At 37.8% G+C, this 18,327-nt stretch overlaps 1 protein-coding gene across 3 annotated transcripts in view; it reads right to left on the bottom strand.

Annotated features, from left to right (window-relative positions):
* The window catches only part of b3glcta (beta 3-glucosyltransferase a), a 79,091-nt gene that overhangs the window by 57,125 nt on the left and 3,639 nt on the right, over positions 1-18,327 (bottom strand). For 2 of the 3 annotated variants that reach the window (XM_020708133.3, XM_004075301.5), the window contains exon 2: positions 10,906-10,949. The exons of the other annotated variant lie outside the window; for it this stretch is intronic. In XM_020708133.3, coding sequence (XP_020563792.1) covers positions 10,906-10,949 — 44 coding nt within the window. The remainder of the gene's footprint in view (positions 1-10,905; positions 10,950-18,327) is intronic. 3 annotated transcript variants of the gene reach the window in all.

Raw genomic sequence — 18,327 nt, 5'->3', positions numbered from 1 at the left:
AATAAAAAGATCTTTGGTCCTCAGAACAAAGCTGAATTAGTCTTCAGATCAATGCAAGCCAGAATTTTATTTATTCATATTTTACTTCTCCTAAAAAGATCATTTTGAGCATAAATGTTAAATAATGTGGATTTTTTCAGATTTCTAAGAAACTTTAGAAATGTTTAAAATAATTTAAAAATTGTTTTTAAGGTAAAACCTTGTGTCAGATGATTGAATGTCAGATGATTAAGTAACTACCCTTTGGTTCTTTCCTAAAATACCCTTCTTGCTCATAAAAATTGCCACGCTCTGTGGAACGCAGAGGCTACAAATCCTTCTCTGATGAATTATCTAATAATGGTCAGCAGAGTCAACTCAGATCAGGACTTTCACTATAATTTAAAGATTAATGGCTGAGTATTAAACGTTCTGGCTTTCTAAGCTAACTCAGGTAAAAGTCTCCCTTAAACCGCCTGATATCAGGGTGCAGGAGAAATCCAACACCTGCAACTGCTAAAAAAAAATGTTCTGTGTCAACAAGTCCATCTGCCAAGGACCTTTTCTGAGCATCAATAAGGGCTCTTTGCGTGAAGCATTACAACTCTATTGTAGCAAGAAAAGCAGTTAAAGCTCAGAGGAAGCAGTCGACAGAAAAAGTGTTAACTCCTAGAGTCTACTTAAAATGATTGCGATGTACCGTAATCAAGGACACCAGCAATGACGAGCTCTTGATCCCTGCTTTTGATTTGGAACCTCTTCACACACTCTGCTTGAACTCAATGTCCCCAAGGGTGCCGAAATCCGTCAGGTTTTGTTAGCTTTTACGCTCCCTGATGGCAAGAATGATTGAAGGTTGTGGGAGTTTCTGAATTTTTACACGTTAGAGCACTTTTGAGCATCTCCAGCACCTGAAAGCATGAAAGGTCAGCTCTGTTTGACGCTTTCTTTGTGTCAGTTTGATAAAAGAACTGTAAATTTAAAATTTCATTCAATAGAAAAATGATGTGCTCCTAACTCATTTGCTTACACTGAGATTCAAAAGGTTGGCTTTTCTATTCAAGAATCAGCAAATATTGGTATTCTTGGAACTAAAGTCCCATTCCGATCATCTATTGATGTATTGTAAAAGCATTTCCATTGGTCTTTTTATAGTGATTATGCCATTTTTGGGCGAAATTTTAAAAACTGTGTCCTTTTCTAGGACAAGGTTTCTGCAGAGCATCAGTAGTTCATCAGAACGTTCCCTCAATGTTGTGAGCGGGACGGTTAAAGTAAGCCTGCACCCATTTCCCATCATCCTATTGTTTACACTCTCTTCCACTATCTTAGAGCCCCTCACACCCCCATCCTGACATTAGTAGTGCAACAAAAACGGACAAGTAATTTTGGAGCTATCCAGTTGTACAGTTTCCTTTAGAGCCAGATTTCAGCTCAGATGAGGAAAACCAAAGACGTGCATGGATGTTATTGTCTGAAAGTGGATGCATCGGAATGGAGCAGAGCCGGGAGCTTGTGGATTGCTGATTTTAGTTTGTACGTAACAACTTTGTATGTAGCAAAAGCTGCTTTTCCTAACAGTCATTTTTTGTCTACTCCTGATTTTGACAATCTGAATAAAAAAATACGCAGAAATGCTTTGTTAATCCTAATTATTTTCCTAGTTCTCCTCCATCATGAGGAAAATGCTACAAGAACATGCAAAAAGGTCCAAAACACAATTTTCATTGGAGTGGGTCTTTAAACTGTTATAAAAATCAAAACTAAAATACACTGATTTGATTAAATAATCCATACAAGTTTTTTGTACAATATTTCATTTATGATCAGTGCTTGAGAATACATTGTATTGTACCTGAAATCATTAAGAAAATAATTTCAATTGTTAAAAAAAAGATTTCTTTAAAATGTCACAAATGTATCAAAATAATAACCTGCGACTTACTAATTTTAGATTTCCTGGAGCAAAGAGATGAGACAATGTATTGTCATTTTACAAGAATGGATAAAATTGCAATCAGTGCACAAGCAGCTCAACATATAAGGCTGCTATAGGATTTACTTGTAAAAATAGAAGCTGTTGGAGCTGTTAAAAGGACAAATCTGGAACGCCTGAGCTGACCTTCTCTAGGTTAATAATCAAATCAGCTAGACTCTTTTGGGAAGTGAGGAAGTCGTTTTACCCCAAGGTATGAGCAGATATCCCACGGGTCAGATGTGTTAATAGCTTTGTAGAGAAGGAAGACAGGGAACAGTAATCACAGTAAAATGCGACTGAAATATTGACTTTAGGGAAGGGTCATGGAGACCACACTCAGGAGATCAATTCCTTTTGTCTAAATTGTTTGTTGTCAGGAGAAAAAAATGCATCTGCTCTTTCAAAGTGAAAGGCATGAATCATGTGCTTCATTTTAATGTCATAACCTTGTCTCTACATCCATTTTAAGAGTGAGACGTTAAAAGGCATGACAGAAAGGGCACTGTAGAACACAGGGAAATTCTAAACGTAGAAATAATGTCGGTTCACTTGCAGCCTCCTATGTCCGACAGTGATTACAAATCAACTATAAATATCTGTGACACATTTTACCCCAGTCCTGCATCGCATTAATGAACTTTGGAACAGCGCCACAGTGAGGAGTCACCAGGAGCAACTGACGAATTGTCTGTCAGTTCAAGGAGAGGCAGGGAATTACGGCTGCACCACAGATATTTAGCACAATACAACATTGTGCCATCACATATTTATGAATCAATAGGGTAAATTGAGAGACACCATTTCCTGCTTAATGACACAAGTGGACATTGGGATTAAAATCACCTACTATGCATTTGTTTTTTGCATGGAAATTAAGGATCTGAAATCATTAAGTCCATGCTCAGCCAATGGAAAGCACAGACAGAAATTTGATAAAGGTGATAAAAGGATTTGATAAAGAAAACTCAGCTTTGCCAGTAATTCAAAAAAAGCCATTCAGTCATAAAAGATTATTAAAAACCTAATCCACAAATATAATTTTTTATGTGCGTGTTATCATTGCCACTAAAATCCCACTCTGATCATCTTTTCAACTACTGTAAAAGTGTTCCCATAGGGCTGGGTATCATCAATAATTTACACAATCAATCCGATTCCAGAGCCTGGATTCGATTCATGATTCTTTCAATTTTTTGGATCCACTCGATTCAATTCAATTTAGATTTTACATAGTCTACACATTTGGACATGTATGTATAGAAATACATTAATAATCTATAGATGATTTCAAGATATTCATATAATCTGATACATTTCACATACTGTAAATCTGTTAAACAGACAAGCTTCAATAAAAATGTGCAGATGTTCTGCTTCTCCTGGAGGGCATTTCAGTTTGGCCACTAGGTCAAGTTCGCACTATAGCATTAAACTTTATTCCAAAAAAAAAAAAAAAAGAGCAAAAAACTGTGCTTTAGACCAAAAACGGCTACTTAAAAAAATATATTTCCTAAAAGTTTAGAAAACTTGTGCCTGTGATATAAAAGTGTTAATTTAGTCAGCAATGTATGTTTTGGTCGACCAAGCGTTAGCATTATCCGTCCTATTAGAAATTCCATTATACATTAGCATCAAGCTAGTAGACTTATCCTTTACTGCTGTGTTGCGTTAGGAAACGGAAACGCAAGAAAGACCCATCTCTACTTTTTATTATTCGTTAAAAATTCGCCTCTGAGCTGCTCTATTGGTGAGGAGAAAGCCTGTCCTCATTTCCCATCATCCCTTTGTTTACACTCCCCCACTAACTTACAGCCACTCACAACCCCAACCTAACATTACTGGTGCAACAAAAAATGGCTAACAATATCTTAGCGATCCAATCGTACAATTTTGAGACAGATTCCAACTTGGACGAAGAAAAAGGCATACATGGATCTATTATCCAGCAAGTAGAAGCATCTGAATGAAATGGAGAAAAAGGATTGTGGCCAGCCAACTGTAGCACCTACGTCGCAGAAGAGATGCTCAAAAATGAAATTTTTTAACTTATTTTCTTGATACATGTTCATCATCATAAGAAAAATGCAAAAAAAACATTTTAGAAACACCAAAAAGTAGGTTCAACTCTCATTAGACCTTTATTAAAAAAAATAAAAATAAAAAAATCATTTTTGTTGTTGTGCACACTCCAAGTTTATTTTAAAAAAATGGAGATCTTCGACTACCGAGAATGCTCTTTTTTTCTTATTTTATTTATTTATTTTTATTTAACCTTTATTTTACAAGGAAGTCTCATTGAAATGAAATATCCTTTTCAAGGGAGGCCTGGGCGGAAAGGCGCCATCACAATAAAAACATACAGTTAAAACAATAAATTAGAGAGAAAATACAAATAAAAATAATAATGTAACAACAATTAAAAGATTGAATCATGATTTATACAGTCAGGTCAAGAGTGATTTGTTTTTCTTTATAAGCTTTGAATTTTTCCCACGTAACAGGTAAAAAAAAGGACACTCCACATTAAAAGACTAATAAAACAGGAGTTAGTGTTGTTTTTTTTCATACCACTGGAGAACTGTTGCCAACAGAGATGACCAGACTGCACACATTTTTGACATTGGTCCAAGTTTGGTTGCCTGGAGTCACAAGTGACACGTTACATTGAGCACAGTTGTGTGAGTTATTTAGGGATATGCTTTGCTCTTGGTTAGGGATGGTTTTTAAACCATTAACGTCCCAAAAAAAAAATAAAAAATGAAAAAGAAACTTACCACAACAGATACTGTGCTGGACAATATCACAGAATTTGTCAATGTTTTCAGAACCGTTTCAGTGCAACAGTAATGCTGGCACGTCTGTGTTTCCAACACAATGCTGGCAAAGGCTGCAACAGGAGACAGCAAGCTTTGCACTGTAATATTTTCAGGGCCGGAGGTTTAAAAAAAAAAAAAAAAAAAGCCCAGCAGCTCATGTAATGAACCGTTTGTGCGGATCAAGATATCGTCCTGCACAAATCAGATAAGGTTAGTTTCTTTCGAAAGTTTAACACTTCATTAGGACAACAAAAAACATTTATTAACAGGTCTTAAGTGTAAGTATTGTTTGATTTGCATGTTTTATATCAAAACTATGCTAACAGGCAGAAGTAAAATAAAAAGAAAATAATGATGCATAGGGATAAGTATCACTACTAAAATACGGAATAGATTTGATTTGGATTCATGATTCAATTTGATTGCTGATATGACACAATTCAATTAAACTTGGATTCATTTTAACAATTTACATCCAAAATCAATCATGTTGGCTTATGAAAAGAAAGAAAAATGTTTTCGCGGAACTTGTAACTAAACTCAAAGGTGGAACTCTCAAAAACAAAATAGTGAAATGTAACATGAGTTAAGAGAAAACTAATGACCAAATAAGAATTAGTTTTTTGCCTTAGGAAAAAAAAAAAGTCAAAGTAATCCTATCATCTTTTGATCCATTTTAAAAATGTTGCCAGCAGTAACGTATAGGGATATGTCCATCATCAGAAAATTCCTACAAGAACGTGTTAATACACCAAAAACACAATTTTCATTGGAGTGGATCTTTAAACAAACGACTAGTTTTTTTAAACTTAGTTCCAATAATATTAATCATTTAAGTGGCTTGGATATTTCTTTATGCATTATTCTATATAGGCACAACTTTGTTATTTCAATTAATTAGAGGTGTAAAATTAAACTGATTGTAGTCAAACTTCAGCTTTTAGATAGATGGCATAATGGAGGACACCTGAATACTTTTGCATACAGAGAGGTTCTGGGAACTAAAAGCTGCTACGGTCTCGTGGCTCCAAATCAAGACAGCATCACCTGGCCAACACCACACCATAATTAACATATTTTCTAGCTCGCCATAACTATAGATGAACATCTTGCTTGTTCAGCTTGTTGGTTCACCGGTAACTGGGACGATTTTAGGGAAAACATTTCAAGGCTGGGAGTGTTAATGATGTAATAACATGGAATCTCTTTAAAAAATTACCAAAGAGCAAAGCTTGCATGATTCTGCTGATTCCCGCAGAATTTCCAACTTCCATATATATTAAGTAATGTAAGCACAAACATTATAACAGATGGAACAGAGGCGAATCCCAATTTTACATCTTCGTCCTACTACATTTGTTAGGGTAGGAGTAGCCCCAAGATGAAGGGGTACAGAGAAATTAAAGGACTGTAACAGACCACAGTAAGAGAAATCTTCTCAATTAAAGGGCCAATATTTTGCAAAATAACCTTTTTAAGCATTTTCTGAGGTTAATTTCTCACAAAAGAAATACCCCAGAGTGGTATTTTGATTCATTCACGCATCTCTGAGTTTTCCTCTAAAAACCTGTACTCTGAGCACCAGCCCCTCCCAATCCACAAAAACTAGTGGGTTCTCACATTGTGGCGTAGCTAAGTAAGAGGAGCCGCCCCTATCCAGGAAGAGTCTGCACTGCCAGCACCACCCCCAGGCTAACACACACCCCGACTCTCTCTGCAGACCAAGCAGTGTTTGACAAAAACACTTTCATTTCATTTGCACAAGATGCACATCCATCTTTGCAAAAGTTTGGATGTTTTTTGTTTTCTTGGGCGAGATGCAGACACGCTGCCGAGGCCGGTTCTAGGTTGATGTTATGAAACGGACGGCATCCACAGTGAGTGAAAGGCGGGGCCTCAGAGATCGAGCCGTCTTACCGCCGAGTAAGAAAATGAGCTGTGAATATAACTCATATTACTCACAAAAAGTGTGTTCTTTAATTTGCCAAATAATAATAATAATAATAATGGATTGGATTTATCTGCGCTTTTCATGACACTCAAAGCGCTTACATTGTAACCATTATTCATTCACTCCTCATTCATACTTGGTGATGGTAAGCTATGGTTGTAGCCACAGCTGCCCTGGGGCAGACTGACAGAGGCGTGGCTGCCATTTCGCGCCTACAGCCCCTCTGACCATCACCGGGAACATTCATGCACATTCACACACCAGTGGAGCCACACTGCAGGCAAGGAGGGTGAAGTGTCTTGCCCAAGGACACAACGACATTTTGGCTGGTGGGAGCGGGGATCGAACCGCCAACCCTTCGGTCATTGGACGACCCGCTCAACCACCTGAGCCACTGTCGCCCCAAATATGAGAAATATGATATACTCTTATATACCGTAATTTCCGGACTATAAGCCGCTACTTTTTTCATGCGCTTACAGCCCTGCGGCTTATTCAGTGACGCGGCCAATTTATGGATTTAATCGACGGCCGTCATGTACGTATTTTCGGATTCATTGAATGGTTTGAATTTCCTATCTAACACCAAGCACAAGTCATTTGTTTTTCAACACACTTCTGAGCAGCCAAACAGCATTGACTTGACTTCAGGTCTTAGACACTTCAGTCATGGTTCAACAAAATGAAATACGCATGCCCGGCTGCATCCCAGAATCCTTTGGTGCCATTAGACCCAAAGTGCACGTGATCGCCGCTACAATATGATGAAGCTTTCAAGTTAAAAGCAATCGTTAAAAGCAGCGTGAAAAAATCCACCATCACCAACGGGTTTGGAAAAGCCGGTTAGCTGCGTGACGGAGAGAATAGCGCATGCTCCGGAGTGAATTTACCTCTGAGTCATAGTGACTCGGCTGGCTGCAAGTAAATATGTGGGAATAACATCAGCCTTTATTTTGTCGGGACACGACTGGAAACACAAATCGACGTGATCGTTTTTACGGTTTCTAAGGACTGAGCGGAATTTTGCATTGAAAATTTCACACCGACCCACAGCCGCCGTGTGAGCTGAAGACATGTTCTGCTGCTCGTTCACATAGAGCTGCGGGGCCGATGGCAGTCTGATGGCTCCCACACGTAACAACGCATACGCCCCTCATCCACAAAACGTTCAGTATTAAGTCCGATTGCTCTGCACAGACACGATTTGCCCCGTCCAGCGCAGAATGGGGACGAAGCGTTCTTCCCTGGAGCCAGGGGTGTCGGAGAAAATAGGAAGGGGAGACAAGGAGCGCGCGGGGCGAGCGCGGAGCGCAGAGGCGTCCGCGGAGCAACAGTGTTTGTTGTGGAAGGAAACCTCTGACGCACGTGCCGCGCGGAGGCGCGTGTATCGCGCTGAGGCGCGCGCTTTTCAGTCGCCGCTGCTTTGTTTTACTGGTGTGTTTTTTTAACCAACCCCGTTACTCCCATAATGCTGCCGCGACACAAGCGGAAGGAGAGCTGTTTCTGTTCACTCCTCCATGCACTGCTGATACTTGCTCATTCTTAAACACGTACAACAGTGTGACGAGCCGGGCGTTGGCCCCGCCTTTAGCCCCTAAGACTCATGGGAAATGGGGAATCGCGGATGTAAATTTCCTCATCATAACTGAGGGATGTAATGTTGATTATATGGTCACTGCTTGTAATTTTATGTATGATACCTAGATTGTCGATAAGTAAAAAAAAATAAAATAAAAAAAAAAAAAAAAAACCATAACTGAGGAACTTGTGAACAGAATAGAGGTCCATGCTGTTTAGCAGATGTAGGTGTATTCAAATACATGAGCCTGAGGCAAAGATGACTTCACCCACAGTGTGCTAATGAACTACACTTACTCTGGGAGTCAGGATGTGAATTTTCAGGATGACAATGTTGCCTAGTACATGCGGCTTGTACTCCGAAGCGGCTTGTGTATGTATAAAAGCAGTTAAACACGTGAAAATGGGTGGGTGCGGCTAGTAATCGGGTGCGCTTTGTAGTCCGGAATTAACGGTATATGGATATAGAGCTGTGACGGTGTGGGATTTTTGATCACCGCTGTGATGAACCAGCAGGGGGCGCTGTGTCACGTCGTCACTAATGTCAACATTAAAATGACCATTTTTAACCCTTGTGCTATCTTAAATGACCCCACCCTTACATTGACGTGTTCTCCCTACCATGACAAAGTTGAATAAAGGTGAAAAGATTTCATGTAATCCATGGACACCAGTGAAGATCACAAATATTGAAGAAAAAAGGTTCAGAGCACTGTCTAGTGGGTCTAGATGACCCAACTCCCAATGTTAAAGTGCCTAGGATAGCACAAGGGTTAAATCAGCAGGAAAAAAAATAGAAACTTAAACCTGACATTTACTGAGAACAAAGTCTCCACAATGTCTGATCCAATCCATGTGAGAATAGTAATGCAGGAATAGCTCCGATGCAGATGAGGGATGTTGCTTTGGCAAAGCAAGCAGATGGTTAGCTTGCTGTGAATTCTCTAGTGTTAGTGTAATTCTCATAAAGGTACAATTTAGCACTGTAGACAATAGAAATTAATCTCTGAACAAACCCTGATGTACATAGACATACATAGTGGATTTGTTTAAATTAACCACCTTGATAATACATGAAGCTGGAAGCGTCTCCCAAAAAAATTGAAGCTCCCCAGCTTTTCTTTTGCTGACCTTTACGTAAACAGTAGTACCTAAGCATTCATTCAGTCGCTGTTGTGAAAACATATTCGAAGAACATATACATATAGCACAGAACCGACATAAATGGACCTAAATTCCCATTCTGATTTTGAAAACACAATTTTCCGTTTACATTAAGATATCTTTAAACAACTTTTTTTTAATTGTTTTGTGGGTTTATTTTATGTTAGGTTAGTACCCATCTATCTATCCATCAATCTCTTCAATGGGTAAATCTGAAAGCCTAGTACAGCATTTTAAGGGACAAACACATTTATTATTTATTTAACAGATCATCATCATTTCAACTTAACAAAGAACCTGTTTGAAGGTGTTCTTTTATTTCTTTCCTCATAGCAGCTGGAGAAAATGTGGTTAAAAACCAATCAAAGGGGGGGAAAAAAACCTCAGGGGGGTGGTGGTGCTGGGAATTAGCTGGCATGATTAAAGTACATCTAACAATTTCTTGGATGTAGAGCACATCTGCCAGGACAAGCAGTGTCAACATCTTCTCACACCAACACATTTCGAAACAAAACACTTGAATTATTCACTAAGCAGCAAGATCACACGAAAGAAAATTCATGAGCTGGAAAATGATGTTGAACTTGACAAAAGGAGTTAATGAAGAAGATTTTGTTGCACAAGTCAAAGTTTAATTCTAGAGACTCACTAAAAACAGCAGCTTTTTTGCAGGTGATTAGGAAACCAAGGCTGTGTCCAAATTCCCTCACTACTCCCTAACCCCTAAAAACTATTTAGAGCTGCACTGACCAGTGACCTGGATTTTAATGTGATTCAGAAACATGCACACTACTTTTTTTTTTTAAACAGCAAAAATGACGTTTCCTATTGACAGAAACCCAATAAAGATAAACATTTTAAGAAGACTGTTTTCAGATGAAGACAACTTGGATGATTTATTGAAAATAAATGATGCCTACATTTTAAAAAAAAAAAAGCAAATTGGTTCAAATGCAATGCATTGTGGTCTTTATTCACTAACTTAAACAACATATATGCACACAAGTTCCTCACAGAGACTTCTGGGAAATTTCCAGGGCATTTTGGAATTGTATATTCAGACACCCCAACAAAATGGAAAATGCCCTATTGAGTGCCCTACTGAGTAGTGAGAGAATTAAAACAGAACAGAATAGGATAGAATAGAATAGAATAGAATAGAATAGAATAGAATAGAATAGAATAGAATAGAATAGAATAGAATAGAATAGAATAGAATAGAATAGAATAGAATAGAATAGAATAGAATAGAATAGAATAGAATAGAGTTAGTTTTTATTGATCCCGAGGAAAACTGTTTTTAGTACAAACCAGAACAAGACAATTTGATGGAGGTAAAAAACATCCAGAATTGAACAACAAACAATGCTGGAGGCATAAACATGCCAGATTTCAGGATTATTTTTTCCCCCCAAATAGACTTTATTGACTTTTTGTACCTGTGAGGTTTTTCCAGAGCTGCCATCAGTGAAGTTGATGAAGACTGAAAGAGCAAAAAACAACAACAACAACAAAGTTATTTTTTAAATTATACAAACAAATAAGAGTTCAAACTGAACAAAATCACATTTTCTTTTTTTTTTTTCCTGGTTGAAAAGATGCTGCTGCGCCAAAAGAAAACTGTGCTGGTAATAAACTAGACAAACAAACCAAATAAACATTTTTGAAAGATATTGAATAGTTATTGTGAGATGCCTGGAAACACAGAGTGCCATCCATTCCAAAAATTCTAGCCCAAATAGCATCTCTCCAATTACACCGCTATTGATCCAGAGGCAAGAAAATATTCACAGAAAAATTCCCAAAGGATTCTGAAATCAATACATCAAAAACTCAGGCATCCATGAGAATTAATTACTTTATCAAATGTATAGCACTCAATTGGAATGCCCTTTATCAGTTTGCTTTAAGTCCAACTAATTCATTTAATGAGGGGAGAAGTTAAATCACCTGTCTGGGGTGGCTGCAGGAGCCATTAGAGGGGCCATTAGAGAGAGTGCCACTTTAAGAAAAACACCGGAGAACCACTTGTTTTCATGGAGCTGACCTACAATAACTCCTGCTTTATTGCAAAATAAAATAAAAATATAAAAGAGGTCCCCTATGAAAGACGATAAGTTAGGCTGAGGCTTCTCCTTAAAGTATCTGATAGATGGTCAAAACACTTTTAAGTGCAATGTCAGGCGGGCCCCAACTGGGCTTATTTTGAGTAAACTTTGGAGGCCCCATTAGGTTTTGCTTCCATTGGCCCCCCACATGGGGTACCTGTAAGGGCCATACAAGGGATCCATGTGGGCTAGAACATATGTAAGTCAGCCAAGTAAGACCCATATGGGTTGCATCAGGGCTATACAGCCTTGGGCTGTAACTGGGACACTGTATGTGGGACCCATAGGGTTTGGCCTACTTGGGTCCCACATGAGGAGCCTTCATTGGCTAACCATATAGGCCTGCTAAAGGATGTAGGTGGGCGAAGAAGACCTGGTTTTACACATTTAGACATATTTGTATAGAAATACTTTAATAATCAAAATGTGTTTTAAAGATATTCATATGAATCTGATACGGTTCACAGACTGTGAAATCTATTTGTGAAATAATAAACCATTACGATTGCTAACACCATTCAGTGTTACAGGAAAAATGTGCAGATGTTCTGCTTCTCCTGGAGGGCATTTGGCAGTTTGGCCACTATGTGGAGCTCACGCTATAGCATTGCACTTTATTCCAGAAGATTTGAGCTAAAAACTGTGTTTTGCTTTGGACCAGTGGTCCTTAACCAACGGGAGGCAGACCTAGTACAGGGAAGAAATAATTAATTATACCCGCATTTTTTATATGAGGTTCGACAATCTTTTTATTATTGTAGTAAGTTTTGGGGCTGTCATCTGGACTTGGTTTTTAAAGTTAGAAGACGTTTCACCTCCTATCCAAGAGGCTTTGTCAATTCTGAAAAAGCTGGTCAAAGAGCTGGTATATAGGCGCTCATGGGGGAGGAGTCAGACCTGAAACTGGATGGTATTGTCAACTTAGCCTACATGGTTTCGGGTCGTTAAGAGTCCTTTGTCCTCAGCTGGGGGTTGGGGAGCCAGTGACTCTCTCCCCAAACTGGTCGTCTCTTTCCGCTGTTAACGACTCAGGTGGAACTGGTTTGGGCTGTTTAGGTTTCAATTTAGGTTTAGGTTTAGGTTTTGTTTAGGTTTGAAAGTCCAAGTCCACATGACAGCCCCTAAACCTACTACAATGGAACCAACCTGGATGAATGAGAGTCTTCATAGACAATCTTTAAAAATCTTAAATAACCGAATTCTCCCAGCTACACCTTCGATCACTTGAGCTGTAAAGTTTGGTCAGGGGAGCAAAATGACTACGTTTGACCGATCTTTCATTCTGAAAAAATCTTTTGGTTTAAAACATTTTTTTGACAGGATTCTCTCGGTTACATTTCAGTCACTTGAACGCTAAAAGTAGTCCGGCGACGTGCAACACGGAGCAAGTTGTGTGTGGAATGTTTCCTTTTCAAATAGATAAGGGATAAGTGTAGGAACAGAAGAACAGATGAAAGAACAGGCTACAACTTAAAGATAAAAATAATAATAATAATAATAACAGCAGGCTACCAGGAATCCTAGCTAAAAATGAATTTATCTCAACGGGTGATTCCCACACACTGAGCCTGTTTGCATAATATTCATAATTTTAATTGACAGAATTTGTTACCAGAGTTTGATGCTCCACCGATGTTATTATTCATATTAATAAATTTGTGTTGCGTGCAAGTATACTGTTTCTTTGTCATTGCAGAGTTTAATTATTGCAGGAATGAAATTAAATTTTACATAGGTTTTAACAGGAGCAGATCTATAGGGGCAAAAAAGGACAGCTGCCCTTCTACTTCACAGCCTAGCCCCCCCACCTTTAAAACCTTGTGTTGTTATAACTTTATCAACATACAACATATTATTACAAGGCCAAAAAGCATCTAAAAAACAATCCATGTTTCATTGATCAAAAGTTCATATGTTTATAAATCTTATTATGGGTCCCTCAAATTCTTATCTGACTTAATTGCGTCCAGCTAAGCTCTATTATCTTTTTTTTTTTTTCAAATGACGACTATTTTTAATTGCTGTCAAACTGTCATTTGCTTCAAGGTAAATATGCAGTGGCTGATTGACTAAGATCCTAATTAAAAAGTGCAAAAACTGCTTAGGTACACACCAATAGATTGCATGTATATAGGATATTTACAATAACTAAGTGAGTGAGCAATAGCAGACACAAACAGCAGTATTTTAATGAGTACTTAAAAACGGGGTAAAAGACTGTAGCCCTTAAAGACGGACTGACAGCTATTTGCCGGAGGGCATTTGCGAATGTTTAGGCCATTCCAGCCCACACTCGACATCTAATCACCCTGATGACGGCTAATAATGCCCTCGCAAGAGGGATCACAGTTTGGTACAGGCTGTGGTCAGCCCTCTCAGCTCTCCCAGCATGCACCAGCCAGACGAGATGAAGGAGCAGAATTAGTCGCATACTAACATCTGAAGTATGTGAATGTGACTTAAAAATGAAGAGAAAAATTAAAAAAATACTAATAATATCAGCTTTAGTTCCCCAGACCGATACCATATATCAGTCCCTAAATTTGACAAAGATCACAAACATTGCAGTGATGACCATTTTATAATCTTTGTCTTATTACAAATGAGCAGAAACATTTTCTGTCACTTTATGTTGTATCGTGATCTCCTTCTAGAAACAATGACTAGTTTACACCTAACTTGATAAGTCCCATTGCTTGCACTTCCAGTTTTTTAGTGCATTTTGCCAAAATCGTCCATGTTGTATGTTCGTCAATGGTAAACGCGCTCTGTTTTGCCACTTTTAAGTCCCACTCTTATCATCTTTTGATCTATTTTTTAAGTGTTATAGTCAGTCAGTCTGCATGTGGCTAAAAACTCTCCTGTGCACATCATTTATCTAAAAGTCCCATTCTAATCATCTTTCAATCTATTCCATAAGTGTTCCCAGTTGTCTCTTAATTATGATTATACCATTTTTTGCCAAAAATAAAAAACCTGAGTTTTTTTGTCAAACAGTTTCTGCAGAGTGGCAAGGGGTCATTAGAGGAAATTAGAAGTTGGCATCTGGGTTGTGGGGGGGGACCTTTGATGTGGAGAAACCCCGCCCCCCTACCCCTCTCCCTAACTAAGAGCTCTCTGTTTACACACTCTCCTACTAGCCTCACTTCCCCAACCTAGCATTACCGGAGCGACAAATATGGCAAGCAATATTGGAGCTATCCATCCGTACAGGTCTGCACCAGATGACAGCTCTGACAAGGAAAACAAAGACGTACATGGATCTGTTTATCTGCAAGTGGATACATCAGACTAGAGCAGAGTAGTGAGGTTGTGGCTCGCACGGCGTATTTTCTACGACACCAATACAACCTTTTCCCAACAATCTTTTTTTCCAATCTGCTCCTGATTCCCGACAATTTCAATAAAGAAATACTCAAAAAAGGAAATGTGAGCTTATTTTCTTTTGGTAACCGTCCTCCATCATGAGAAAAATGCCACAAGTAAAAAAAAAAAAAAAACAATTTTCATTGGAAAGGGTCTTTAACAAATACATTCTGGTTAGTAAATTATAAATTGCATTTAGCGCACACAGTCCAGTTTGCACATGTATTTCACATGGAAACCATCAGTCAATCAGACCCACTGTGTTCAACTGTAGAAAATCAATTAATCACACACAATCAAAAATAAAAATGTGACAAAGAAAAAATCTGAGAAAATAGAGGAAGTTTTATGCAGAAAGAAAAGCATTGGTGAAAAGCTCGCTGTCACAGGTTTCCGAGTATATTTTAAACAAAGTAATAGCCTTTATAGCTTCTTCAACCCATTTTGTAACAGCAGTTTTGTTCCCATTATGTTTTATTAAAAATGTCTGGAAAGTGTGACATTACAGGCATTTTTGCTAAATTAAATGTCCTAATATATATTCTAAAGTATATTTTTATGATTTGTAGAATCTATATATGGTCCTGTGCCATCCTTTTCTCCTACCCTGCCAATTCCTTCAGTTTCCCCTTTACCATTCTAAATAAACGTCTCAGATTTTCCACTGTTTTAAGCATGCCTTGTAGGACCAACAAAAGATCATTTATGTTGGTATTTCTAGTGGTTTTATCTGTTGAATAAATTCCTTCTTGAAGTTAAATTTAATCATCATGGGGGGAAAAAAAGTAAAGAATGGGATTTTCAAACACCAAGAATGGTGAAAGAGCGCATCAACACCAGTTTCTGCTACTTTGGGTGTTCCACATCATTTGTACAGGTATAAAACTGGTAAAAATCAAATGAACCAACCATAAACTCCAGTTCACAACAGTGTGAACACCAACACACTTTCAAGTGAACCAAAATGTGGAAGTGAGGGGAGCAACAAGCAAAAAGGTTTGTATGAAAAACTTTTTTTAAAGCGTGATTGAGGAGATATACTTGGCAAATATGTATATACAGTCTTTATAATACATATTTGTAGAATAAGTTATTTTAATGCAAATGTGGTGGCGACTTAAGATATGAGTACATTTACATTAACTTTAGCATTTATTTGCTAACATTTTAAAGTCAAAACCTTAGTTAATTCTGTAAAGCATGACTTTGGAAACTGTTGCAAAGTAGAGCCATTTAAAAGCAAAATCATAGCATTAAAAATATAAATGGTCTCCCTAAATATTTAAGCAAAAGTATGCTAAAGAACTGAGGAGTTTTTGATTTGCTAAAAAAAAAAAAAGTGATTTGGTCAATCCAGTTATTATCACACAGGCTCGTGAGATTCCTACTCCAAAATAAAACATAAAACAAATGTCTGTGTCAAGCAGAATGATTACTGCACAATGTGGCATTCCAGTCCAATTTAAAAATGTAGCATTCGCCAAGAAGCAGGTCTTCCTTCCCCAAAAACAGCGTTCATGCTACATTCTGCTACATCTGCTCGTACTTATCTTTTCATGGCTCAACCCAGAAAGGCAGAAGGGGAATAACTAGCTGAATAGTCAGGAGTGCTGATGGGAGCACCGTCGTATCATCCCCTCTTCATCCTGCATAATCAGGTCTGTTGTTAGCAACCATGCTTTCAACTGAGCCGTGCAGAGAGGAACTTGCTTCTATTTTAGAAAACTCTGGGAATCACTTTGAATAATGAAAAATCTGAGTGGCTTCTTTTTTTTTTTTAAATGCTTTTTAGCAACTCGGCCAATTCCTCAGAGTCGGCGCTACAAAAGCAGACGTCCCGTGCAATTATCCGGGACAGAAACGCCACGCTCACGACAACAGGAGGGAATTAAGCTGGAATGGCCGTCTCAGGAGAAATCAAGGCCCAGCCAAAGTGTTCATAGTTGGTTTGTAGTTTGTGCAGTACACAGAGAAGCTTTTCCAAACAGCCCTAAATCTTTTTTTAATCAAGTAATGTTTTGCTCATTCAACATGTGGTCAATAATACACCTACCTGCCTTTTTTTCAGCTTTTAAGAAGCAGCATGAAGAGGAGAGGCAGATACTACATGAAAGTGCTTTGAGGCAACAAGACAAAACAGAAAGCTGTAATGCGCTACCTTCAATAAGCACATGGCAACATTAAAGCAGCTTGAGTTTAAGTAATACATGCTCAGGAGTGCGCTAGAGTCCAAAATACTAAGAGAAGACAAATGAGTGGTCTTCCTTGTTCACTTTATAAAGGGTGGACAAAAAATTACATCCATTCTACAAATGAAAAGGTAGAAGGTAGGGTCAAGGACACCAAGTTTACTTTTTTACAAAACACTTTTGTTAAACAAATACTTTTTGTGTTTATAGAATACACATTAGTATTATGTTTTTATATTTAAAAAAAAAAAATTATTTTTCTTTTTTTTCTACATCGTCTTGATCCCTACTCTTCTGTCTGTTCCTATTTTTACTGAAGATGGTTCGCCTCTTTAGAGTACCTTAAGAGGGATGATACAATAAGCCAACACTGTATTAACTGTTAACCCGTTCACACCATATGTCGCCAATTCACACCGTAGCCTTTAAGGCAGGGCTCCACATACTTGAGCTTAGGTCGCTTTATTGCAGCGTTGGCTGGGGTGCGACTTATATGCGACTTTTTCTTTTAAAAAATTGCAACAACCACTAAAGGGCACTGTAGGTGTGCAGCAGTCTAATGCCGGGCTTAGCGGAAGTGTCCCGAAGTGACTCAAAGGATGAAGAATTCAACAAATGTAATGTTTTAAAGTGATATAAAGAGCTTTGTTGACTTGTTAGCATCTTCTTAATGCTTCAGTGAATAATTTTTCACTAATATACTAGATTCCTCCCATGTTTCATGAAGCTAAATAAGCCTCAAGCATAAGCATATTCAGATTTTTGTTATCTATCCTATTTATAGGATTTACCTTTTAAGGTGAAATGTCCATTCTTTTTCATGTATTTTGTTAAATAAATTTCTCCCAAAAGTGCGACTTGTACTCCAGTGTAGTTTATAAAAATCTTTATTTTTATGCATTTTTTGCATGCTGCCAATTATACTCCAGAATGACTTATAGTACGAAAAATACGGTAATTGGAAATACATTCAAGCATGAAAGGGTTAATACAAGCGTAAAGCCCAATTTCTTCTTTATTCAAGTTTTGTTTCTTTTTTATGAAAAAATATCGTTGATGTTTTTTTTTTTTTTTTACCATAAAGTGAGACTAAAGATAGGGAACAAAAGCTCATTGTTTATTACAGCTGCATGACATAACTGATGTTTATTTCGTGAAGTATTATTGTAAACTATTACATATAACCTTTCATAGTGTG

The sequence above is a fragment of the Oryzias latipes genome, chromosome 13 (genome assembly GCF_053564925.1).
Source record: "Oryzias latipes strain Hd-rR chromosome 13, Olatipes_Hd-rR_3.1".
Taxonomy (NCBI): Eukaryota; Metazoa; Chordata; class Actinopteri; order Beloniformes; family Adrianichthyidae; genus Oryzias; species Oryzias latipes.
This window is presented reverse-complemented; position numbering and strand designations above follow the sequence as displayed.